We start from the raw sequence: 25129 nt of genomic DNA, 5'->3' as shown, positions 1-25129 counted from the left end.
TCCTTTTTTATCTAAATTTTTAATTTTCTATACAGCAGTCGAATCCTGCAACATAACTGAATTCACTTTCACCTTTTCATTAAAGACTCATCAAATACTAGCCATGAATAAGGAATTTTAGGTTGCTGGGCATTCACAGAATTCTGGCACAGAAATACAAGAAAAGTTTTAATATCACAGGATCAACACACTATTTAAGAACAACAATTCATGTCTGTTCTATATTGGGATAATCCAATCTGAAGGTGGATACATACCGAAGTACTGGCCCATCCTCCAATGCTTTCAGCGATATAGACTTGTCTTTGTTCTGCAGTAAAACAAGAAATTACACCGCTCAAATATAGCTGGAAAGTGGAACCAAAAGATCTGTCTTTGATTTTTCCTAGTTCACTAATAAATCAACTATCTAAACCTGTGTTTCTAAAATCAACTCAATATCTCAAATGAATCAGGGAACACGCCTATGAAAGATGTGCAAAAAAGGTCGCTTGGATTCATTAATGTTATTTAGGTTATTCCTTAACTCGAAAATCCTATTCCGGTCTGATCAAAGATAAATGAGGAAAAAAAGGATGGTTTTTTTTTTAATTATAGGACAATAACAACAGAATGACAAAGAGAAGACACCAGGCTGCATATTCTCGTCTAACTTCTACGGTGTGCAATAAATAAAACATGAAGCCTATATATTCTCACAAACCAGTTCGAACCAAAATACGTTTAATAAGATAATAAAAGCTTATAAACAAACTTATGAACCACCAAAACTGAGCATATTCCAGGAAATAAACCTGCAGAGGTTATAGCTTCAATGAGATGCTCATCATGACTCCATGAATTGCATCTGTCTACATCATCAATAATAATTTCAAAGTAAAAGAACTGCTTTCAAAGAGAATCTTTCAATAGTCATAATAACCAGCTTGACTTGTCTCAGCATCCTTCCTAACTTCATATGCCCGAATAAGAGAAAGATGATCACTAAAATCGCGAGATGAGAAGTGGGCCTTTGATGCCTAGGCATAACCTATGAAAACAGATACAAACATGTGGCCTATGTTTGTTCTGAAGGATCATAGTCCTTGGACTATGGCCTAGTGAGTGAAGATATTTCAATTCCGTAAAATGAACAAAAATATTAATAGAATCTAGTTCTAAGAGATTATAGTCCTTTGAAATTTTAAACAGACAAGAGTTTCATTTGGATCATAAAATTTATGATGGTCCTTATAAGCCCAATAAATTGGTTGTCTCTGTTGCTGGTGAGACTGAAAAGATGGTTGATAAAGAAAAGAAGGACTATACTAACCCTGCATCTATCATGAAAGATGCTAAGGTCAGACATCTATTGTATAGCAGTTTGGATAGTGTTATGTCCAATACAATGATTGAATGTAAAATTGGCAAGAAAATATGAGACACTTTGGAGAATAAGTGTCAAGTCAAAACTGTTATTAAGAAGAATATGAAAATAATCACACACATGAGTATGAGCACTTTGATTAAAAAGCTGATGAGTCGATGACTGAGATCCATAACATGAATCAGAAATTACTGAATGATTTGTCACTTGTTGACAAAGAATATGATCCAGAAGATTTAAAACTGAAGTTTCTTCTTGCACTCTTTGAAAAAGTGGGATTTGAAGGTCATATCCATTAGAGATAACTATGAATTTGGACGAGATCTATAGAATTCTCAAGACTCGTGAAGTGGAGATGGAGAAAATGAGTAAGAGGAAAGGATCAGAGACTAGATAAGTTATATTCAGGGTTGAAGATAAGTCAAGAAAAATGTCTGTGAAAAAGAATTATTGAAAAGAAAAATTATGATCGTAAAATCTGATACTGGGTTATCAAATAATAATGATGACTCAAACTCTGAGTGGGATGTTTAATTCAACTATTCTAACTACTAAAATGTTGTGAATGATTTATGCATGTACTATGTTCCTCTCCCGTGTTAATGATTGATAATTGGAGTGAGGTATGCTCAGTAGTATTCCGATAATAAGATTAGCAGCATCTCTTTCATCAAAGACATCAAAAATCAGATCCTTCTGGCATTGTGCTTGTCCAATCATCAGTAACGATGACACTTGTTGATTCTGGATGGCAGCATAATTCGTGTGGATGTATGGATCTTCAATGCTACGTAACCAGGGAAATTTATCATAAAGAAAACTTAGAAAAAATGGTTAGTTCCGAATAATCTTTGCACTAAGAAATACGGGCAAACTATATAGATATTGTAATTGTTATCACAAAAAACTTTTGTAGAATTGTTTTGTAAAATTGCTTTCCCAATATAGCCGGAAAGACCGGCGACAAATTCTTTAACAAAAACATATAAAAAAAGAGTGGTATGGAGGCCTTGCAACCATGTTCAAGAGCCCAATTGCTCTGTCAATCTATGCTTTAATCTTTGGTGACCTATTTCTGATTATTGTGGGTTACATAAACATAACTTTCAATGGAAAATTTCCATTGTAATATTTTAATTTTGTAGTTTAGAAAAATAGTTCTTGAAAAGTAAATTGGCTAAAACTGAAAAGTACATATCACTAGCCTACTAAAGTAATTATTATAAAGTATTGATGACTTGCAATAGAACCGGTGAATAATGTTCCTGAGGCTTCAAATTTAAGAAGTCATGATGGTAATCTCCCGAAATGAGTATTTTTCTATTGATATAAATTCCAAACAATATTTATTCTTACGTTGCTTACAACTTTTATAAAATACAACCGAAACTGCCGGGGGACAGGCAAGAAGCAACAAATATATTCTTGTCACATTATACAACAGTTCTGTTGAGAGTCCAGCATCTCCGGAGATCTGCACGTACATAAAACAAAAAATGCAACTTATTAAGGTGATGAAATTGCTCGACACAGACAGAAGAAAGGAGTGCAATAGTGCATACTATACCAAAAAAAGCATCAGAAGTTAAATACACACCACCTAATTAGATGATGAAATACCAAGAATTTCATTGTCATAAACCTAGTCTCTGGAAAAACTTATTTGCCATAAACCTAGTCTCAGGCGGTCTTGCCTATTTCCTAGACTCCATGATACTAAATTCCTTCAAACACATTACAAAAAGGGTACTGCAACCCAAAATAATCAGCATCACGATAGTGCCAAAGACTATCAAACCTAGTACTGTTTTCCTAATATTATCTTTCAGTGTAATCCTCAACACCTATAACATGGGCAAGAGGTTTGCGTGTTGATTGAAAAAGAAATATGAAATCTAGGATAAGATCTACATACCTTCAATATTAATGCTGTAATCTTATGAACCTCTATTATAGATCAAGCCAGTGTTTCAAAATTATAATTTTACTTGAATTTGAATGAAGAAACAGCATAAGCACTTACAATTGGCCAAGAGTAGATATATCAAAATCAGGAGCAAGCTCTTGCACAATATCATTAGGAGGTTGGCCGCACTCCTGCATTTTCTGCATGAGCTCAACAATCTTATTGAAGTTTCCTGGCTCAGTTTCGTAAACTCCATTCAGTTCTTTTATAAGTTCATGCTGGTGGAAGTATCGATCATAGTCTTCCTTGCTTAACATAGCTTTATGATCTTCCAACCATTTTGGATATCTTTCACCAATCTCTCTCATAGGATCCTGAAGCACATCTTTAGACAAAAGCTGTTGCATCATAGTCTCCATGATAGAGTCCATGTCCTATATGATGTCAATATTTATTAAACATGCCAATTATTTATGATGTTACACCTTCATTACTCGGTTACATCAGGTAAGTACACAAATGGAAAGCTGTTTAGCTACATGAATAACAAGCCATAAGTATTTGAGATTCTCATTTATATTTATTTTTTCCAGTAGCAGCAGTTTGGAATGGAAATTACATGAGTCCTGCTTCTTACATAAGATTTACCTTCACGTATATGCCATTTCACTGAACTTGTTTGGGATCTAAAGTTAGATTCATGGAGAATAATATTTAGACAAAAAGATAATAACTTTCCCCAAAGACAATTAGATATTATAGGACTTCTAGCACTTATCTCTAGTCCACTTTCAGCTTGTACGTTATGAATTTTGTCTATTGAGACATATTCACGACCCGAGTTAACCTTGTTCCTTTGCAATTCTTATTAATACAAAGATTCCTGCATCCGTATGCAATGGCTATTTATATACAAAGATTCCTGCATCCGTGTGCAATGGCTATTTATATAAGCTACTATTACTAAGGTAAATCACGAGTAGCTATGCTTGTTGCCCAAAAACAAAACTATGAGTTGTGAAGTACAAGCTTTGTATCCTATTTATGAGTGTTACATTCATCAAAAACCCCAACCCCCGACCCCCCCAAGGCCCCAATCCAATTACCCAAAAAAGGGATTCATGTCCTCTAGCTTTGAAAAGCACGATCAAACTACAAATAATTTGATCAACAATAATACTCAAGCACACAAGCAAACAATCATGAACCCCATCACCCTTCAAATAAAACAGAAAACTACACGTTTGATCAAGGCAGATGAAGTACCTGAGAACCAGCAAGCTCCTCAAACTGCTTGACCCAATCTTCCATCATAGCATCACTACCAAACTCAGGCATTGGAGCAGTAATAGACTCCAATCCCTTGACAGTCTCCCTAGTTTGCTCTCTAAGCTTGTCAAGAGCCTCGGAAACATGTTGAGACTCTTTCGACACCTTCTGCTTCCCCATTTTCTTGCTTTTCAAATCCGGCAAATCCATCCCTAGCCCTTGTACACCCCCACCACTCAAAGAAGGCCCGCTATATTCCTTGTTTCCTCCATTATCTCCACTTCTGCAGCAAAAAACCCAACAATTCACTTAATCCCTTTTCACACAAACAACTATATCACAATAACATATCCAAAAATAAAATCTTTTTCGAAAAGTCATCAAAGAATTTCGAATTAAAAGTCTATCTACAACATAAATCAAACAATCCCAAAAAATAACCACACGAAAAAAGTAAATTTAAGAACACACACACACAACAAGTACACAAAAGGAGTAAAAAAAGAAAAGGAAAGGAAGGACCTTTGAGCAGAAGAAGTGAGATTAAGGCTCTGAAAATCATCCAAGGCGCCTGAATTAAAGATGTAAAAACAAATTACATATTAAAGTATTGAATACAATATAAATATAAATTGGATAAATGATGTATGTGTATTTAAATGAAGGATGAGTAGTGCTTACTATCAAGAAGCTGGTCTAAATCATCGGAATGGTCAGCCATAACTTGTCCCTGTATCTCTGTGTGTGTATATATATAGAAGGGTGGGGGGGATCTTTGAAGGCTTGGTGGTAAAGAAATCTGAAAGTGGGGGTCAAGAAGAAGATGACTGCACAAGTTATCCTGGCCCTGATAGACTTTATTTTTTTTATATTTTCTTGGGCTCTTCAAAGTTTATAATATGGCTTATTAATCTTTTAACCCCTAAAGGTTATGTGTTTTTACTTATTAGCCTCCGAATTTTGTGAGCATACCCGTAAAATCCCAAGATATGTATTACATATTTTTTAACCCCTAATCCGATAATATAATAAAAACGTTACAAATCGGATGGGCAAAACTGTCTTTTCACATCAAATCTGTGATGTTTCATGGTTGATATACTCTTTCAACCCTAAACATTATCTCTAATACAAAATTGAGATATTTGAGAGCTGTTATTGGAAATCACCGGCGATTAGGAACTCTCGATCGTGGAATTTAGTGGCGGGTAGTGATGAGAGCTCTGGAGCTAATTCTCTTTTCCTTATATTGTGTTTTAATTGTATGTATTGGTTATTTATAATTTGTTTTTTATGTATCAATTATTAATGTTTAAGCTTTAAACTTTGATTATTAATGTATCCATGTATGTTTAAGCTTGAATTTTGATAACCTAGTTGTTGTTTGTTTAAAATGGGATGCATGTATTGATTTGTTTGTGAGGTATAATATTTTTTCTGTATTGAAGGTGAGGATGTTATTAGTATGTTTTTGTTTCATGGGGAAAAATTAAAGAGATTGTCCAGGACTGAATGAGATGCATGTATTGATTTATTAAAGGTGAGGATGTTATGCACTTTGTTTTGCAGTTCAGACTTTATTTTGCTTTGAACTCGTTAAATTCTGAATCAATTTCTTGCTTTTGAACTTGTTAAATTATGCAGTAATGGAAGTACTTTGTTTTGCAAATATTTTCATTTTATTCCTTATTACTTCTCATTACATAGATGTCAAAAGTAGTACATAGTCATACATGGTACTCATTATTCACTACTACAAAACTTCACTTAGGTAATTCATATCTTTTCGGCATTGACTCCATTTATTTGTTCAACACTACGAACACTCACACTAATAATATCATGACTACATAATACAAAATAGGGTTTCTCTTATTCCCTTTCTTTTCAACAGCAGCCTCATGTTTGCCCAAATCATCTTCAAGCTTATCTATTTTTCTCAGCAGACCAAGAATAATCATTCTTGACCTTTGGCACATAGGAGGGTCAAATCATAAATGAAAGTTGTATGAATTTCTCCGATCCTCCTGCAATTTCATAAAGATTTATGATTATCCTTAACCCAGTACAAGAAATTGATATTTACATCGATACTTACCATGAAACGGAAACAACCCCAGAATCGCATTCCCGAATTTGCGTCTGTCCAAGAAGTTCTTAGTACTGTTGCTCTTCCACACCAACAATTAGGTTCCATTTTCTTTACTTCTTTAATAAAATATCAGCTAATACACACATATATGTATATATATATATAACCACAGGGCTATGAGGTTTGGCGGGAGAGTTTTCTTCATTTTGGAGGGAATGTCAATAGAAAAAAACAGTTTTGCCCATCCAATTTGTAAAAAACAGTTTTGCCCATCCAATTTGTAAAGTTATTATTATAATATATGGTTAGGGGCTAAAAGGCATGTAAGTATATATCTTGGGGTTTTATGGGTAAGTCCACAGAATTCAGGGACTGCTAGGTAAAACGTATAAACTTGAGGGGTGAAAAGGTTTATAAGCCTAATAATATCTTGGTTAATCTCATCCAAAAAGATTGCATCTTTTACCTCTTCAAAATGAGTATTACTAATCCCCGTTTTGAAAACGCCTGTTAGTCTCATATTTCTAATAAAAATTTAAATAAGCATGAAATTTTATAATATTAAAATATTAAAATAAAAAATTCAACCATATATATGTAAATATTATGTAAAATAAATAAGTATGCAAGTTTTCAAATAATTTTGTAATTTCGATCAGTCACTTTATAATTAAAAAATTAATCGTTCAATCTCTACCGTTAATATTTTATAAAAAATTAGATCCATTATAACATCGATACTTTGCCACTTGGAGTCACATAAAATTTTTTTTACAATTATATTTTGACTTAATCTTCACATCCGTACACTTGGATCGTGTATAAAATTTTCGATAAATTTAATTTTACGACGCACTAATAGAAAAGTTTTTTATTGTGGTCTTTATAAAGTCCAAGCTCATGCCCTATTTAAAAATATGGTTATTTTCATCATTTTTTATAATATTTATAAGTTCATGATTTTTATTTAGACAATTTTTATTATTACTACTATTAAATAATACAAATAAATAAATAAACTCCAGTTCCAGAGATAAGTATACAAGTAAATAAGTTATTTTAAATGCATTTTGTTTAGTTTTATTTTTTGTATAGATAGATGCAAAGAGTTCAATTTCTTTTCTTTTGCTAATTGTTAATATAATCATATAAACTATGTTTTATAGTATCTAATTCCTCGAAGTTTTAAACAAAATTATATACGATGAAATTATCTTGATCGAATTTTAAAGTTTTATAATTAGCTTAATTACTTTGGTTTCTGGCCCATTTAAACTCATGAAAGATATATGTTCTCAACTTTTGAAGAAGAATATTAGTAACATTTTAAGCATAATTGGTCCGCAGACATTTTAATCATAAACCATTCCATTTCTTTTTCAACAAAACAAAAAACAATTGTTGTGGCAACCTGGCAGGGGCCAAGTGCATGTCCTACACTACCAGTGTTGCTTGGCTTCTGTGGGTATTGAGGCCTATTGTTGATGAACTTGGGAAATTTGAGGTCCGGTCGGAGCACCTGGAGGAAGAAGGTTTGAGCCCTGAGGAGCAGAGAAATTTTGTTGATAGTCTGGGTTGACATTCGAAGCTTGACCGGAAGCTCCTACAGGATGAATTTGAGGTGTAGCATGAGAAACTGGTGAAAGAAGGTTTAAGCCTTGAGGAAAAGAGAAGTTCTGTTGATGGCCTTGAGGTTGGCTTAAAGTCTGTGAGATAGGGTTAGGAGGGTAAAGAACCTGAAGTTCTGCTGGTCCATACATAGCCTGGTGGCCTTCAAAGCGCTTATACTTTGATGTGTGTTTCTTACCAGATAAGTGACGGTCTAAGACCTCTTGTGTGTTACACATCACATTGCACAAATCACAAATTAAGGGAACAGCCACTTTTGGCTCCTTCGGCCATCTTTGTGTACTCGGAAGCTTCCCTCCGCCACGACCACCTCTCATCTTCCTTTTCATGCCAGGCCTCTGGTTGTCTAGCTGATGTATTTCAGGATTTTGAGGCTGATTTTCAAGATTAATTTGGACAGGCAAAGCTTCAGAATGGAAATTTTCTGGAATAGTCTGGTAGTTCCCTTCAAAATTTTGCAAATTCTCCGGCTCCAGCTTCCCTTCAGTATTAGAATCATCATTTTTTCCATTGATCGGTGCATTGGCAACAGATTGATAAGCCTTTAGTACTTCCAGTTTTTGCATATTCTTTTTATGTTTTTTACCACCCTTGTGTTGTTCAAGAATCTCGAAACTATTGCAGTCCACCCTACAAATTTCACAACGTGCAACTTGCATATGACGCTGTGGAGCTGAGGTAACGTTTGTCTGTACAGATGCTTGATAAGGCATTTCAAGTTGGCCAGCCTGATCAATACTGACAGTTGAAGCTTCTGCAACTTCTTCAACAGACTTGGTCGTCTCCGCTGCAACATTTGCTGGACCAGATGATGAAATTTGTTGCAAGTTCTCTCTGGGTGTCCATCGACCCCTTCCGCGATTTCCAAAATTTCCCCTACCGCCACGTCTATATCGATCCGCACCCCTCCTACCACCACCCCTGTATGGAGGCTGACTGATCTGCAGAAAGCTCCCAAAAGCGAGTGCAACAATTAAAATTTTTAACCAAAGTTCAATACCTAATCCCAGATAACATAACCATTAATAATTGTAATCACTACTTCTCAAATACAAAAATGACCCAAAATCACTACAGATGTGATAGAAAAAGTTAGAAGCTGATGGATAATAATTAAAATACTCTGAACTGTTGTATATTTGTATTCATGAACACATATATGATATATAATTGAACCTGTATCAAGGCATTCATATATTTCAACTCATGGTTATAATCCTATTAATTTTTTATTGATTTTTATGACAAAGACATTAGAAAAAAGAAGAGTAGAAAAAAAAAATCCTCAAAGCTTTAATTTTGCAGAGAATACGGATTACTATGCAGAAAACATAGAAAAAATCTAGCCTCAATTGTTATATAAGTTTGAAATTTTTGCAAAATGGAGGATATCCTCTTAATACGGTAGGAAATAGATGAGATATATATACAATTCAATTCGAATTAAGAATGCTGCATCAAAATATATGTCAAATGAATAAACTCTCTACCAAGTTGCAAGGGGAGTTAAATGTAGCTATATATGGATGCTTGAAGTTATAAAATCCCTAAGCTAACCTACTATACCACTTAAAAAGAAGATAATACTTGGGGTGCTGGCCCTTTGTGGCACAATTTTAAGCAAAAATACCCAAAATAGCAGAAATAGAAAAAATGACCCTTTATGGCATGAAAAATCTCATTTTTATGTTACATTTTTTAAAGCCCGACATCAAACTACTATTTCTTATATTAATCTGTAATCACTTTTACTAAAAAATATAATAAAAAAATTGAACCAAAAAACGCACCATGCATATGTGTTTCTTGGACAACGCAACACAATGTAACGTTTTCTGTTCAAACTGAAGTCCGGCACGCAGGTTAATTGATGTCAACTGGAGTACAAAAGTCAAAAGAACAAAAACGCTATGTCAATTGGCGTTTATTAGTGACCTAAGGGCCGTAATTTTTTAATGTCCTATTTGGGGCCATAATGTTTTAATGTACTATTTGGAGCTATTTAATCTATTTTGTGCCATTTGAGGGGATTTCTGATATTTTTATGCAGTGAAGCATACATTCTACAAATAATCGTGAAGTTAACAAGTGGAAGAACAGACTTGTTGACTTGATATCATGCAAATAATGTTTGATCAGCCAACAATGAACTAGACATTGCAATTGTATAATAAAAGATAGAAGTTAAAAACATTTCCGTAGTATCACAGCAGTTTTAAAAAATTTAAAAAGCATGTATACAACAGTAATCAAATGATCATAACAATACCAACAATAAAACAAACTGCACTACAACTACTGACATGCCAAAAAAACCAAATATAACTATAGGAAACAATGACAAATCAAATTACCCAAACAAACCTACCGGAGCATAATGCATAGGCCCTTGACCGATAAACGGAGCTGCACCACCACCACCCATCAAAGCTCCAAGGCCACCAGCAGCAATAAGCCCCCGCAGCTCCACCATTGCCCTCTCCACATCACCCATATTCCCCGCAAACTGAGTCAGCTGCGAAAGTGCAGCTACCGCGGCAGCAGCAGCTGGATTAAGACCCTGAAACCCCACATTCTGTTGCTGCTGATGCTGTACTTGAACCTGCCCTTCACCTAACGGTTCAGAAGCAGCATCGGCAATCTCCGGCGGGTTTTCAGGCCCCATCACCTGTTGGGTATCATTGTTTTGATGAGATTGTAGTGGGTTTTGAAAATCTTGGGATGAAACATTGAGGGAATGTGATGGGTCGATTTGTGGATTTTGTTCTAGATTTTCTTGGAATCGTTGTGTAGGTTCTTGATTTTCTTGAAATTGATGGTGAGGTTGTTGAGTTTTGGGGTCTACTACTAGTAGAGATGGAGAACTCATAATTACAGTGAACTAATTAATGTTTGGTTGCATCAATTTGGAGATTTTGATGGAAAATTAGGGTTTTGTTTGCCAGTAATCACGGATTTTAATGGCACCTCTTCCTTTTCAGTATTTAATGGTGAGCAGTTTGTTTTTTGTTTTGTTTATACAACAAACCCCAAAACTTTGTTAAACTTTTATGGTATTTTTGTATGCTATTCTCTCCCGTTAATTTCATTCTGAAAAAAAAAATCATCATACTTTTGTTTGCTAAACACAAAATATATGTGACAAAATGATTGAAATCTGAAATTAAACGTGTTATATATAAAAATAAGCTTAAAACATAAATGATTTAAATATTACAAATTATTAAAAAAAGGCTTATATTACAAAGTATAAGAGTTTATACCCTGAACTCTGCAAGCGTACTCTTTGACCCTCAAAGTATATATTTTCATACCCTTTAACCATTTTTACCGTGACAGCAAAAAATCGGAAGGGCAAAAAAGACATTTGACCCTTGAGTTGTATTATTATAAGGGTTAAAATATACATTTCTCGTAGTTTGAGGGTGAAAAGATACACCATAATATACTTCAGACTCAGGGGCTAACAGATTCATTAATTTAATAAATTTGTTAACGTGCTTTGACTATTTACTATTTAGGCTACTCTTAGGTTCAAAGTCTACATGATTTTAGAGATGTGAATTGTCATCTCTAATATCAATAGTTTTGTGTCAGTGCGAAACCAGGAATGTGACTTAATAAACCTATCTTTACCAGTAGCTTTCCAGCTACTGTTGTTCTGTTAGCTCGTTGTCCACACTGATACTTTCGATCCCTAGGACAGAAGAAAAACCACTCATTATCAATCGACTCTATCACTGATAGATCGAATAGTTAGGCTGTATGATTTTTTAGTTTCCTAATGGGGATGATCATCAAGGATTGCTATGTTGTCAAAAACGAAATAAGAATTTGTGGAAATCAAACAGAGAATGAAGGACTTGAACTAGGGTGGACTCCCTCTCAATCTTAATTTTAAAAATGTGTAGTATGTTCTTATTCGTCACAGACATTAATTATATTTCATCTTTCACAATGTTTTTTAGTCTAGTCATTAAAAAAAATCAACCTCGGATGATTGTAGAATGTACAACTTCTAAACTAACAAGGGAAAATGGATGCACACTTTTGAAATCAATAAGCCTAGCCTAATATATCGAGCAACATAAAGTTACAGACGACATTGTGTGTACCGTAGTTACGAACATGACAACACTCATTAGTGAAGACAACAATTATTTCAAAAACAACCAATACGCACTACTGTATTAACATAGAAATTATCCCAAAAAAATCATAAAGAATAGCAGGCGCACTATTAACATAGAAATTATCCCTAACCGATCATGGTCTGAGTCTACCAGAGAGCTTGGAAAACCCATATTTTGAGTGGATACACTGGCCTCAGGCGTCTATTCCATTCTCAGAGGACGAACTTGAGTATATAAGTAATCTTGATCATGTTCGTGAATCTAAAATGTTGCAGACTGAATTACCCATGATTCGTGAGGCATGCTTACGGGTTCTGGTACTTTGCACAATTTTTCTCAAAGAAGCAGCAGCTTTTGAGCTCTGCCTTGCTGATATCGGTTGGAATGATTTCGAGATGATTTGGGAGCCATGGAATGAAGACTTGTTTTCGAGGAAAGGTTGTTTTGAGGCTGATGAAAGAGATGAGGTTAAGGTTGCAGCAATGGTTGCCAATGGATATATATTTTTTGGTAGCCTTATATGTTTTCATAAATGTACCTTTCACCCTTTAAGTATCATAAATGTACCTTTTAACCCTTATAACGGTACAACTCGGAGGTTAAATGTCTTTTTTGTCCCTCCAATTTTTTATTGTGACGGTAAAAAGGGCTAAAGGGTATGAAAATATATACAGTCGGGGTTAAAAGATATGCTCGGGTATGAAAATATATACACAAGGAGTTAAAGGGTATGCTCGCAGAGTTTGGAGATTTATGAATATAAACGCATATACTTTAAGGGTTAAAAGGTTAATAAGCCTTAAAAAAATCGTTATTTTTGTCTTAAAAAACATAAGTAAACAAAAATGGTTATGGTATGGTATCCAAAAAACAGTGATACATTTCAAATCCCCAAGGCCACTAAATCTATGCCACCGCCGTTTTCTCTCCGGCAACTTCTCTCCGGCTAAACCCATTTCCCGTCACCGTCCGATTCCTCTCCCTCCGCCGCACACCACCCTTCCTTCCCTCACTCTCACCACCCACAACACTACTAACCAAGAATCCCCATTTCCCGCCAAAAAAATGCACGCACTACTATGTGAATTCACCATTTTCCGGTGGCCGGAAGTTGAGTAGTGTGATCGCCGCAGCTTTTCCGTCAGGAGAAGCTGCGGAGAAGCAGAAAGCACAAGTCTTGGGGAGTGATAAAGTGGGCAAGTTTCGAAAAAGATTGAAAATTGTGGATATTAAAGGAGGGCCTGATGAGGGGTTGGATAGGTTAGGCCAGACTTTGGTTGTTAAGGGTTGGGTCAGGACTCTCCGTGCACAGAGTAGTGTCACATTTATCGAGGTATTCGTCGGGTTTCGGGTTGTGTTCGTGTCAATTCTAAATTAAATGAATGTACAAGGTTAAAGGAATTTAATTTTTATAATCATGTCATTTTGAGAAATATTTTATAATAGATATTGCCATGGATAAGTTTGTGTTGTCATTTATTTAAAGTAGAGGGTTTAGATTGCTTGTTGCTTACAATTTTGAATGAAATATGTAAACTTGAATGTTTAGGTGAATGATGGTTCTTGCTTATCAAATATGCAATGTGTTGTCGGCTCAGATGCTGAAGGCTATGATCAGGTATATAAACTTCATAAGTTTTAGCATTTTTATTCCAACTTGTATTTCGTAGTGTTTGGTGCCCTCTCCGGGTTTTGACTTTTGGCACTATATTGAGGTGCAAAAGAAGGTACTTAATCTAAACTTTATTTCATACAAAAATTGGAATTTGGTAGTATAACCATTTTTTTACACCTCAATATATGTGCTAAAGTCGAAGCGACAATTATTAAGGAACGGAAGAAAAATGCTATAGTTTGGGTATGCGGTGTCATAGAATTAAGTTCTTTGAAGTTTATCTGTAGGTAGAGAATGGTTTGACGACAACAGGTGCTTCGATATGTGTTGAAGGGATTCTGGTAAACAGTCAAGGCTCAAAGCAGAAAGTAGAGTTGAAGGTCGAGAAACTCGTAACGGTAAATTATTAATTACAATATTGATTGGTTTCCAAAATGTGAAACTTGATACATCTTTGTATTAAGCTTTTGCAGTAACTAATTTGATCTGTAGTAATTCTTGATAGCAATTTCCGATCACTCGAAAATTCAGTTATATTGTATGTTAGACTATGATAAACTTTTTTACTCTACTAATATACTGAAACTTGTGGATGTCACAGATGTAGTTGTATACAATAATACAAATATGTTTAGATAAGAATTATTACTTGTTGAATTTCATGAATGAGATAGTGCTGCAATATATGCTGAAGAATGTTATTTGATCTTTAGGGACGGTGCAAAACATTCCTATATGAACAGAATCGTATACACATAAACGGGTGAAAAAAAAATACTGTACTAGTTGAATTTGAGCCCTTATGTATTTCACACAATACCGTAAGATTGCCTTCATCCTATATAGTCCCTACTGCTATAATTCATTCCTTTTACTTTCAGTAATTATTTAGTTCTTATGTCAAAATATGATTTTCTCCATAGGTCGGTAAAAGTGATCCTTCATTTCCCATCCAGAAAAAGAGGGTCAGCAGAGAATTTTTAAGAACAAAATCTCATCTTCGTCCTCGAACAAACACCTTTGGTGCGGTATGGTTTGATGTTTTGTTCAGCACTTCATTGTTATATTTATATAAACTTTCTTTTTCATTCTTTGGAAGCTTATTTGATAGTTTTTCCCCGACATATATTATCTATTTATTTTAGCATGTCCTTTTTGCTCACTTTGGATTTATGCTGGCAAATAGCAACATGGATATGATATGATAGGGTTGTATGGTCTATTGACCTCGTACTAAATATAATTTGAAAATTATATTTAGTAGGAGGTCATTGTAAGTTAAATTTTCTTTTAACTTTTTTGTTTCATATGTAAATATTAACTTAACATATACAAAATTTTAAAAAATACAAAAGTGTTATTTACGAGTACCTCTTCCAAGCGCATTGAAATGCGTGAAAAAATGTAAGGGTCATACTTTTTGGGACGAAGGGAGTAGTTATATCAATGTTCCTGTTATCTATCGATCTTCTTTAGCACAATAATTATTGGTGTGTGTGTCTGTGTGGCTATTGTCTGTCAGATTGGTGAACTAATTGGTGGAAGCCAAAGAGAAGAACGTCTTGATTTACTGGAGGATCGGCTAGATAACTTACAGCTTAATAAGGATAGCTATTGGTGGTATCTTGACCTGAGGCGTTATGGTTCAGGTAAAGCAACTGTATGTTGTTTCCATTGTTGGACTCGCCTGTTAATTGTTTCAGTTTCAATGGTTCTATTCCTGATATTTTTTGTTTCTTGCTCCCACTTGTAAAAACTCAAACGGGAGAACTCTGTGTGCTAACCATGATTTACAACTAACACTAAATCAGTTAAGTAAATTAATTCCAAGTTATTGGAAGGATTTGATCATGTTGACCACAATTTTTTTTTAACTAAATAAATTAATAGCAAACAAGATTAGAGTTGACCACAATTGGTGTAATGGTTCTGGATGTTTCCAAATTTCACTTTTATTCTCCCAGGGTAGGTTTTGCATCCACTTCTCTTTAAACAAGAGAATAATTTAATACAAAAATTGTTCTGGATTCCAGAAAATTGAATGCAGAAATAAAACTGAGGGAGAAAAAATAATTTCTAAAGAAGCATAGAACATATGAGAATCATGATGCCTAAAGAACCAGCTCTCAACACTGAATATTTGAGAATTCAAAATAGATCTTCAAGGTGTTGTAACAACCTCTCAAAGCTGCTTTCTTTGGCTAGTTTTAAAAATTGCTCAATGTTCTCTCATAAAAGAAAAGACGGGGACATAAATTTATATTTTACTAGCAAGTAATCAGTCCTCATATATCTTTGTCTTCCAGTTCCTCATGCAGGCTTTAGACTAGGGTTTGAGAGGCTGGTGCAATTTGCCACTGGGATAGAGAACATAAGAGATGCAATACCATTCCCTCGGACACCTGGCTCGGCATAGTTTTGATTTCAAATTCTTGTTCTATTTATATTTGGATATGTTTTGTCGGTGTTTCTTATTGTTCTTAGCCCTGCAAGTTTATATATCCTTGGCAACAGAAACTCCATGCAAGTCAAAGTCGGGATTCTTGATATAAATATTTACCTGCATCACGTGGAGGAGAATGTATTGGCATTACTTGGCAAAGAGAAAAGATGTATTGACATTATAGTTGACATATATTTGGTGTAAATGTAACATATACATAGTAACTGCACATATGTCAAATGAATTATTAGTAGTTGATGTTTATTAGCGAGACTCACGAGTACAATGCGACATCTTAGCTCTCAATTTCTCCCTATTTGTTTTTTTTGAATATTGTATTGGTTTCTTTCTTACAAATAAAGTGGAGTGCACGTATAGGACATCAATGAAACCATGTAATTTTTTATATTTTAACTATTTTGAGATTAATTTTCAAGTCCCCAACATTTTGACGATTATATGAAATTTAACATCTTTCGGATTATATAATTGTACGATAAATAGTCAACTACTTTTAATTATGAAATAAAGTTTCCTAGTGCAGTATACTAGATACTAGCATACCTTTAACCTTGGTATATTTCTCCTGTTTAGAAATATCTGCAATAGCGTACTTTGGTATATAGTAGTAAATTTACATGTGTATAATATAATTCTAATTGACACTCCTTGCTACATATATATAGTTTATTATCTGTTATAAACCCATCAGGCTCCTCCAGCACCACTTTGGCGCCAATTCCTGATAGGTAATGCTGCCTCATAAATTCTAAAATGATATTTATGAGCAGAAACACTTTAGTATACAAAATATCCCATTGACGATGAGACTTTATTGACATGGACACTGTATTAGCTGCCTAGAGCAAAATGAGATATACACGTCATATCTGCATCAAAGTTTCAACTTCATGCAAATTCTCTCCATAGTTGTCACCACTGCCCGAGGAGTGCATTGAAGAAAGGCCACTTGGCTTGAAGGTCGGTGGTGACATACCCAATGCCTCTCCAAGAGGTTTTGTTTCAGCACTGCTCTGAGGAGGCAAAGACTCGTTCGAGATCCCGCTCCATGATGCTGCTCTCCTAGAGTGAGACAAAAGGGAGCTGTTGCCAAGACCAGCCAGTGTTGTTCCCTTGTTTGGAATGTTGTTCATGCTTGGATATTTTTGCATGTTATTGGATGGTGGTGGGGCAACGGACTGAAATGATTCATTCAAAGATGGCATGACAGGATTCTCATTACCAGATGTTGCTTGCTGGGTGTTATCCACAGCTGGCTGCTCAACTGAGGATACTGGCATGGGAACAAAAAACTTCGGACTGGCACTGCTAATGGGTCTGTTTGAAGGAACAGATGGTGACTTGAACATGTTTGTTGAGTTCCCACCACCTTTGTTAAAGGTGTCAACATACCTGCCAAAAACGAGAAAAGATGCGTGGATCGAAGTTGCACACTAAAATGGTAGTTGACAACCAACAGAAAAGACCAATACTGTAGAGTTCCTCTACAAGGGACAACTAGATTTACTACTACTCTACTACATGTACCTTCATTATTACTTATTAGAAACTCAACAATTCTATTTGGTCTCCTGGGTCTCTTTAAAATATTTATTGTGATATACAAAGATCAAATTTGCAACTCAAATCTAAAAAGAAACTCCACCATATAAAAGTAAACTTCCGTGCTAAGCTACAGCTTGAATACAGTGAAGATGTTCAGTTTTAAAAACTTGGATACACATGACCGTAAAGTTCCCTTCCTGAAGTTTCATATCATTACTAAACCTTTCTTTTAATAAATTACCTTTATACAATCTTACTACTGGAATATAGGTACATTAGTGCATATTAAACATTATAAAGCAGCACAAGAGAAATAATAAACTTAAATTTTCCAATTACCTTGATCTGACACCTATCGGCCCACGAGCTGAAAATTGATTTGAAGAGGGTGGAACTAGAGGTGCCCCTGCATTATGCCCCAAAGAGGTTGGACTTCCATAATTTGGCCCTCCATTGCTGAGAGATCCTTCAGTTCTCACTGCACTATTCGCACTGTGATCTGATGTTCCAATTGGGAAAGCTGAAGTTGTTGGTGGGGGTGGCAAGACTGTTTCCTCAGGTGGTGGGTCAACACCTTCCTCTACCCATCTTTTAAGTTTTTCATCATAATAAAACTTATTTGCTTCACCCAATTTAGCCTATAGAAGCAAATTAACAAAAGCTGTGAGAATTTGACATAACAAATTACAGAAATGTCAACCACTTGTAAAAAAACAAACTAAGAGAAATGTGACAGTACCTGTTTGTCTTGGCGAGGTTTTAGAATTTTTTGTAAGAGCTGGGAACCAGAGCCAAAGCCAAATCCAAAGCGGCCAAATCGAGATGACCCAGCGGATACTGACGCTTTACCTTGTGAATCATTAGTATTTGCATCTTTTGATGGATCACTCTGATTCGACACAAAAACGACTAATATGAACTACACCCAGGTTATAGTAACACAAGCACATGCTAGATTACTAGACAAGACAGAGTGATTTGTTATACAAATAAAGAGCAGTAACCTGTGTGGGAGTTCTACCAATGTCTGGCTCTGAGACACTTCTGTTGGGCATTGTGCTATGGTCATCGGCAGTCCATTGACTTATGTGCTCCACTGATGTTGAAGGCATTGACGTTGACATCGCCATTGTTGATTGACTACTAGATACTCTAAGATTTGACTGAGTGTAATTTTCATTACCTTGAAAACTACCAACTGTTGCTGTTTCTGCAGGAGGTGGTAACCCCCCAACAACACGGTGAGCAGTACTATCAAACAAATTAAGCAGTTTACCCACTAATTTTGCTGGGGCCATATTTGTTGAGAACCCACCCTGCAAGATGGAAGTATAACCAATGAGATACATGAACGGTGAATAGATGAAGACTTGATAGAGAAGATGGATGTGCCTGTTGATAAGCTTTTATCCTCTCCTCGAGAGATAACGCCAAGTGTCTCCATGTTTCTACTTCAGGTGCTCGGCCAGTTTTTAAAGATCTCGATATAGCTTGACAGTACCTGAACCGATATAATTATGCTAAGAAACAGGATCGTTTTAAGAATAAAAAGAGATATAAATACAAGTTTTTTTCTTAATCAGCCAAGTACTGACACTTACTTCAATGAATCAGATACTCTTCCGACTTCAGCCAGCATGTACGCGTACACAAGCTTATATGGTTGAAATGGTAGCAGGAGGAATTGAGAGTTACCGAGCAACTTTGAGTATTCATATATTTCGGTCCTCTGCCCATGAAAAAATGTCACTTCAGTAAGATAAATGTGTCTCTGATCATGTATCAAGGTCTCAGTTCTAATTATTATGTTTCATATACTTTTTCCATACAAATTAATAGAATCCTTTCAGTTTATTAGGACCATATTTTGGAAGGAACAACATTAATTCAGAGGGAGGTGGTTGACATGCAAACAAATTGAGAGCCTGAATTTAACTACAAAAATGTATATGTTATAATGGTCAACTGATTTAATAAGTAATAACTATAAGATCACTTTAAAGAAAAATATTATAATATATCCATAGTTACATTAGTTTTATAATATATGCATAGTAACATTAGTTTCTTAAAGGGCGTCTATTCTACAAACAGATAAAGAATGGAGCTGAAGGGAATTAAATACCACCTGAATAGCATCAGGACTGACATATGTTCGAGGGAATTTAAAATGATCTGCACCGAAAAGACAAAGTCTAGCACTATCTGAATATGGCTCAATGCTTGCCTCAGCGATCAAGTAGCATATGTGTGCAGCAGTTATCTGAACCATATTTTTTTAAGTAACAAAACAGCAAATATCAGGACTATAAACATCTATGAAACAAGAAAAAAATATAAACAGAATGACGTGCGGAAGTGATCAATGTACATCATTTCTTTCTTTCCACAAGCTATCTCCAAGATGAACAAGCACAAGTTCATCATCCTTTGTTCTATTTGCAATCATCATCGCCAAATTCTCCTTCCAGGTATCAAGCATAGTACTGGCACCAATCTGAGATTATAACAAAGCAAAAGTTGAGCATATAGGGAAGCAGTTTACCGGAGGCAAATAGGTGATTCAGAAAAATATGCACAAATTTTGACGGTTGAGGAATATCATACATGTGCGGGTTGAGACATATTTAAAGTACTAGAATTAGCACCACCACCAGCACTTTCTGCAGCGAACACCTCAGCCGGTTGACCAGCTATTAACAAGCACAATGTTCGCAAAGGCGACCCTGCTACCAATTGACGAAGTGCCAGTTGCTTCACAGTGTCAGCATAGAACTGGGTGCAGACAGCATTACCACCAACAAAAGAAAAGGATGTACATTACTACCAGAGGTAAGCCGGAATTGATATTGTAACATGAAAACAGTAGAACAGAGTCAACAGACCTGATTGCCTAGCTGAGCAGCGAGAACAAGTGCAGGTCCCCACAACTGATTCTCCTGTGCACATTGTAATGCTTCTTGCTTTCTACCAGAAACCAGAAGATTTTGAACCTCAGCTGCAGTTGCCTGGGAGGATATTATATGCAATAAGGAGTTAATATTTTTCCAATATATAGAGTACCGGTATCCCCATTTACACATACCCTCATACGTTCTTCAGAAGGCAACTTTTGCAAACAGGGGGCAGCAGCACCATACATGTTGATTTGTGAACTATTGCTATTGGAAGATGCAAACAGTCTGGCAACTGCGATGTCGGGACCATCACTTTCCTATAAAAGGAACAAGATTTAAAAATTAATCCAAACTCAACATCACTTGAAGCATTTTCTGACAAGAATTTATGATGTACAAGAAATCTAACCCAAAACAATTATATTGCATTCAGATTAGTTTAGTAAACAAGAATTTAGCCACCTTTAAGTTGATGTCAGTGCCAAAAGGAGAACGGAGCTTTCCATAATGCTGACAAGCTATTTTGAGCATTGAGATGAGCAACTTCACAGATTCTCCCTTCCCATAAACCATATCAGAAGATTCACAGTATGTAATCCTCTCATCTGTCCATTTATTCAATTCTTTGGTGGCAACACTTCCACCAGTTAACGGACCCGGAAATGCTTGCCCACATAGACTGTGAAAGTACTCAAACACGCCTGCTTGGTTGCTCGTAGCATCAACACTTCCTTTCACAACATCCATTAAGTTGAGAACAGAAATTGAGGAACCTACTGAATCCTTAACACAGATTTAACCAGTATTCAGTTTTAAATATGTGTATTTGTAATAGATATGCAAGTTAAATTCCTATCACTAAAACTAAAGGATATACCTGTCCTCCATAGGGAGACTTGTGTAGAGAATCATTATTTTTCATCGTGATAAGTTTCCCGCCAAAACCAAAAGCAACCAAGGCATGTGGAGGACGTCCATCTGATGATCTTCCTGCAGCTGGGGCATAAAAGAACTGATTGCCACTCTGTTGCTGCTGGTGAGAGTAACTTACCTTATTCTGATTGCCATTGTAATCATTTGATGTAAACGTTTGTGCATCCTGATCAAATCTTGGCTGATCTAAAACTTGATTAAAATTTCGAGGGACAAAGCCCTGGCTTTGATCCTGGCTTGTTTTTCCATTATAAGTGACAGATTCTCCACGACTATAAGAATTTTGCTGGCTAACATTGTTGTTCACAGAAAATACTGGGTCATGGTGATTATTCAATTGGTGGTTTCCACCAAATTCTGAAGCACCAAAACTTGACTTGACTGAATCAGGTTGCCAACTGTTTGAATTCTGTTGATTGAAATTACTGAAGGATCCGTCAAAGTTATAGTCTTCTACTTGGCTATTAAAATGTCCAGAAGTGTACTGACCATCGTTCCCAAATACATCCTTAATGTTTGCATCACTTTGATTATAAGTATGAAAACCATTTTGAATGAGATGATTCTCAGTTTGATGATTAGATTGACTTGATGAAATATATGCATCCAAAGAGAGCCACTCTTGGGAGACCGAATCATAGTACCAACCAGGATACTGAGGATCGAAAATCATATGGGAGGGATATCCATCGCTCACTTGTGAAATCTGATTCAAATTTGATACACTTGCAACGCTGGTATCTCCCACCGTTGAAGCCTGCTTGTTCCAGTCAGTAACACTTTCATTTAAATCCTGCTGATTCCAACTGGTAGCATTCTCAATTGCGCCACTCTGGGGTATAGCCCCTGCAGCAGACTGAGCAGTTTGCTGCGGAATAGAAACCTCTGGGTTCTCATGAACAGATGTGTCGAGGCTTTCTTGTACATTTGTGGTTGCATCATAACCATCAACTTGATACCACTGCCCTGTATTATGGTCATACTTCCACCCTGGATACATATTCTCCCAGGACTGACTGTTATTTAAATCCTGTGCATCCGCGATATTCTCCCCTTCAGCAGCAGAAACCTGGGCCTCTTGATGCTGTGAGTTATTATGAGCATTATCAAAAAAAGCAGCTTCACGTATATCAACATCTGATACCATGTTTAACGATGCACTGACAAAATCTCCAGCATTAGCAGTAGCACCATCTCCAAATTCACCAAAAAGATCAGAGTATGAACCGAAGCCATTACCGCCATCCTGCAATGCATCAGAACTAAATGCACTCCATTGCACCTCCTTGACACCCGGAGCAGTAGATCCACTGTTTTTTCTAGCAGACAAATCCTCCACCGCCTCCGTCCCCAAATTCCCATCATTCAACCCACTGACACTACTAGAAATACTACTGCCACCAACTTCAGTCAAGCTGGACCCCAACTCTATCCCTGCAACGTCATTATTCAATCCACCGACATCATTAGAAATACTATCACCGTTGACTTCAGTCAAACCACACACAACACCCATCCCTGCATCGCTGTTAATCAATCCACTGTCATCACTAGAAATGCTATTACCACCAACTTCAATCAAACCGGAAACCAACTCTATCCCCGCATCACTTCTATTCAGTCCACTCACATCACTAGAAACACTCCCACCACTAACTTCACTCAAACCACTCACAACACCCGTCCCTGCATCACTACTAATCACTCCACTAACATTACTCACATTACTCGAACTACCACCAGCAACCGCCAATTCAGCCCCTAAATCAACACCCTTTGATTCACCCACATTCTCCGAGTCAACCAAAGTCACCGCCTCCAAAGAACCACATTTTCCACCTCCCTCACTCACACCACCACCAACATCCTCCCCTAAACTCAAACTACCAATCACATTCACACCACTGTCACGAGAAACATCTCGTAAACCAGAACCCCCAAACACTTCTACATCATCATCCTCCTCAATACTGAAATTCGCAAACGCTTTCGCATCATCAGAATCACTCCCACCACCTCCCAATTTCTTCGAAACCGAAGAAGCCTCAACAACAAAAGCATCATCATCATCATCATCAATCACCAATTTATCGAAAAAATCCTCATCAGTTTGATCCTCCAACTCAAATGGAGGACCCGAAGCCATCATTCAAAAACCCTAATTCACAGCTTAAATTGAAGATATATACAATCACAATTGCACTACACAATGTCAAATTATCAACTATCAACATCACAATCGAGAACTAAAAATAATTAAAAACGGATTGAAATTAACAAGGAAAAACAATTGAATTTGATTTTGACTAGAGGATTGAAATAGTTATTACCTTAATTCAACGCGCGTCGATATAAAACCCGAAAATAACTGAATATTCGTGTCACCAAAATAAATTAAGTTAGAGATTAATATGAATGAATAATATGATCAAGAGGTGATTTTAATGGGTCCCGAATTATAAATCAGAGATACATGGATGTGTAGATACGTAGATATTGATTTTGCGACCAAAAGTAGGTGGGCTTTTATCTTATCTATTTTTTTAAAAAAAAAAACTTTTATAGTTGATGATCTAATTATGTCATTTCTATTTTTATTTAAGTAAATTGTGAACAATATTGTAGTATTTTTATAGGTTACAACTTAGAACTTGTCCAATGGTGTGTTATATCTATAATATAGCACACAATGTGAATCTTGACAATCTAATAATGGTGTAAACACTGTCATAAAATAGTACGGTTCTATAATTTGTGTTAAATATAACATAAATATAGTACTCCCTCCGTCCCTAAAAACGTTTCCTTTTTGTGTTGGACACCTTTGCCAATGCATACTTTTGATTGTTAATATCTTTAAATTCGTATTAGTATTAAATATAAAAATTTCACTGTATTAAAGTACTGATAAATACGAATCCAACGAGATCACTCATGACTATGTTTGATATTATAGATTAGACGTAAATTAGTAGTCAATCGTTTACCGTGAACAGTACCAAAAGTCAAAAGAGAAAACGTATATTGGGACGGAGGGAGTATTGTGTTATATTTGTCAAATTATAAAAGAATTACAAAAAAAGAGTGAAAGATAGAATAAGTAAAAGTGAAAAAAGTTTATACACATAAATAGAAAAGTTAGTTAAGTTTAAAACGATTTATTTAAATATAGAATTAATTATCGGAGACGTGATATTATTTTAGTACCAAAAATTATCTTTTGATTCTAAATTATAGCAATAAGTGCACTTATTTTTACAATACCGTATACTTTGCCCTT

At 35.7% G+C, this 25129-nt stretch overlaps 4 protein-coding genes across 5 annotated transcripts; 1 reads left to right on the top strand and 3 right to left on the bottom strand.

Moving 5' to 3' along the window:
* Window positions 1–794: 794 nt before the first annotated feature.
* LOC141666594 (peroxisome biogenesis protein 19-2-like) lies at window positions 795–5404 on the bottom strand. The gene is made up of 5 exons (XM_074472672.1): window positions 5223–5404; window positions 5064–5112; window positions 4539–4824; window positions 3390–3706; window positions 795–2840 (listed from the first exon to the last, which is right to left on the bottom strand). Exons 1-5 carry the CDS (start codon window positions 5260–5262, stop codon window positions 2795–2797), a joined length of 738 nt encoding a protein of 245 aa, XP_074328773.1. The 5' UTR covers window positions 5263–5404; the 3' UTR covers window positions 795–2794.
* A 2523-nt stretch (window positions 5405–7927) lies between these two features.
* Window positions 7928–12913, bottom strand: LOC141667978 (uncharacterized). 2 transcript variants are annotated; one of them, XM_074474631.1, is made up of 3 exons: window positions 10631–12913; window positions 10053–10139; window positions 7928–9203 (listed from the first exon to the last, which is right to left on the bottom strand). In XM_074474631.1, exons 1-3 carry the CDS (start codon window positions 11129–11131, stop codon window positions 8109–8111), a joined length of 1683 nt encoding a protein of 560 aa, XP_074330732.1. In that variant the 5' UTR covers window positions 11132–12913; the 3' UTR covers window positions 7928–8108. The 2 variants fall into 2 exon arrangements, with proteins under 2 accessions (XP_074330732.1, XP_074330733.1); XM_074474632.1 differs by lacking the exon at window positions 10053–10139 and having other exon boundaries at window positions 10631–11440.
* LOC141665367 (asparagine--tRNA ligase, chloroplastic/mitochondrial-like) lies at window positions 12662–16717 on the top strand. The gene is made up of 7 exons (XM_074471353.1): window positions 12662–12905; window positions 13301–13728; window positions 13945–14013; window positions 14298–14408; window positions 14934–15038; window positions 15533–15659; window positions 16317–16717. The coding sequence occupies exons 1-7, from the start codon at window positions 12662–12664 to the stop codon at window positions 16424–16426; spliced, it is 1194 nt and encodes a 397-aa protein (XP_074327454.1). The 3' UTR covers window positions 16427–16717.
* A 377-nt stretch (window positions 16718–17094) lies between these two features.
* Window positions 17095–24335, bottom strand: LOC141666939 (protein transport protein SEC16A homolog). Its single transcript, XM_074473195.1, has 14 exons — window positions 24180–24335; window positions 21794–24051; window positions 21379–21699; window positions 21105–21233; window positions 20905–21027; window positions 20627–20794; window positions 20391–20516; window positions 20148–20282; window positions 19621–19748; window positions 19412–19520; window positions 19024–19335; window positions 18759–18908; window positions 18359–18657; window positions 17095–17866 (listed from the first exon to the last, which is right to left on the bottom strand). The coding sequence occupies exons 2-14, from the start codon at window positions 23996–23998 to the stop codon at window positions 17338–17340; spliced, it is 4734 nt and encodes a 1577-aa protein (XP_074329296.1). The 5' UTR covers window positions 23999–24051; window positions 24180–24335; the 3' UTR covers window positions 17095–17337.
* Between the last annotated feature and the right edge of the window lie 794 nt (window positions 24336–25129).

Source organism: Apium graveolens, chromosome 6 (assembly GCF_009905375.1).
Source record: "Apium graveolens cultivar Ventura chromosome 6, ASM990537v1, whole genome shotgun sequence".
NCBI lineage: Eukaryota > Viridiplantae > Streptophyta > Magnoliopsida > Apiales > Apiaceae > Apium > Apium graveolens.
The sequence above is the reverse complement of the archived record's forward strand: the minus strand, read 5'-3'. Positions and strand labels throughout refer to the sequence as shown.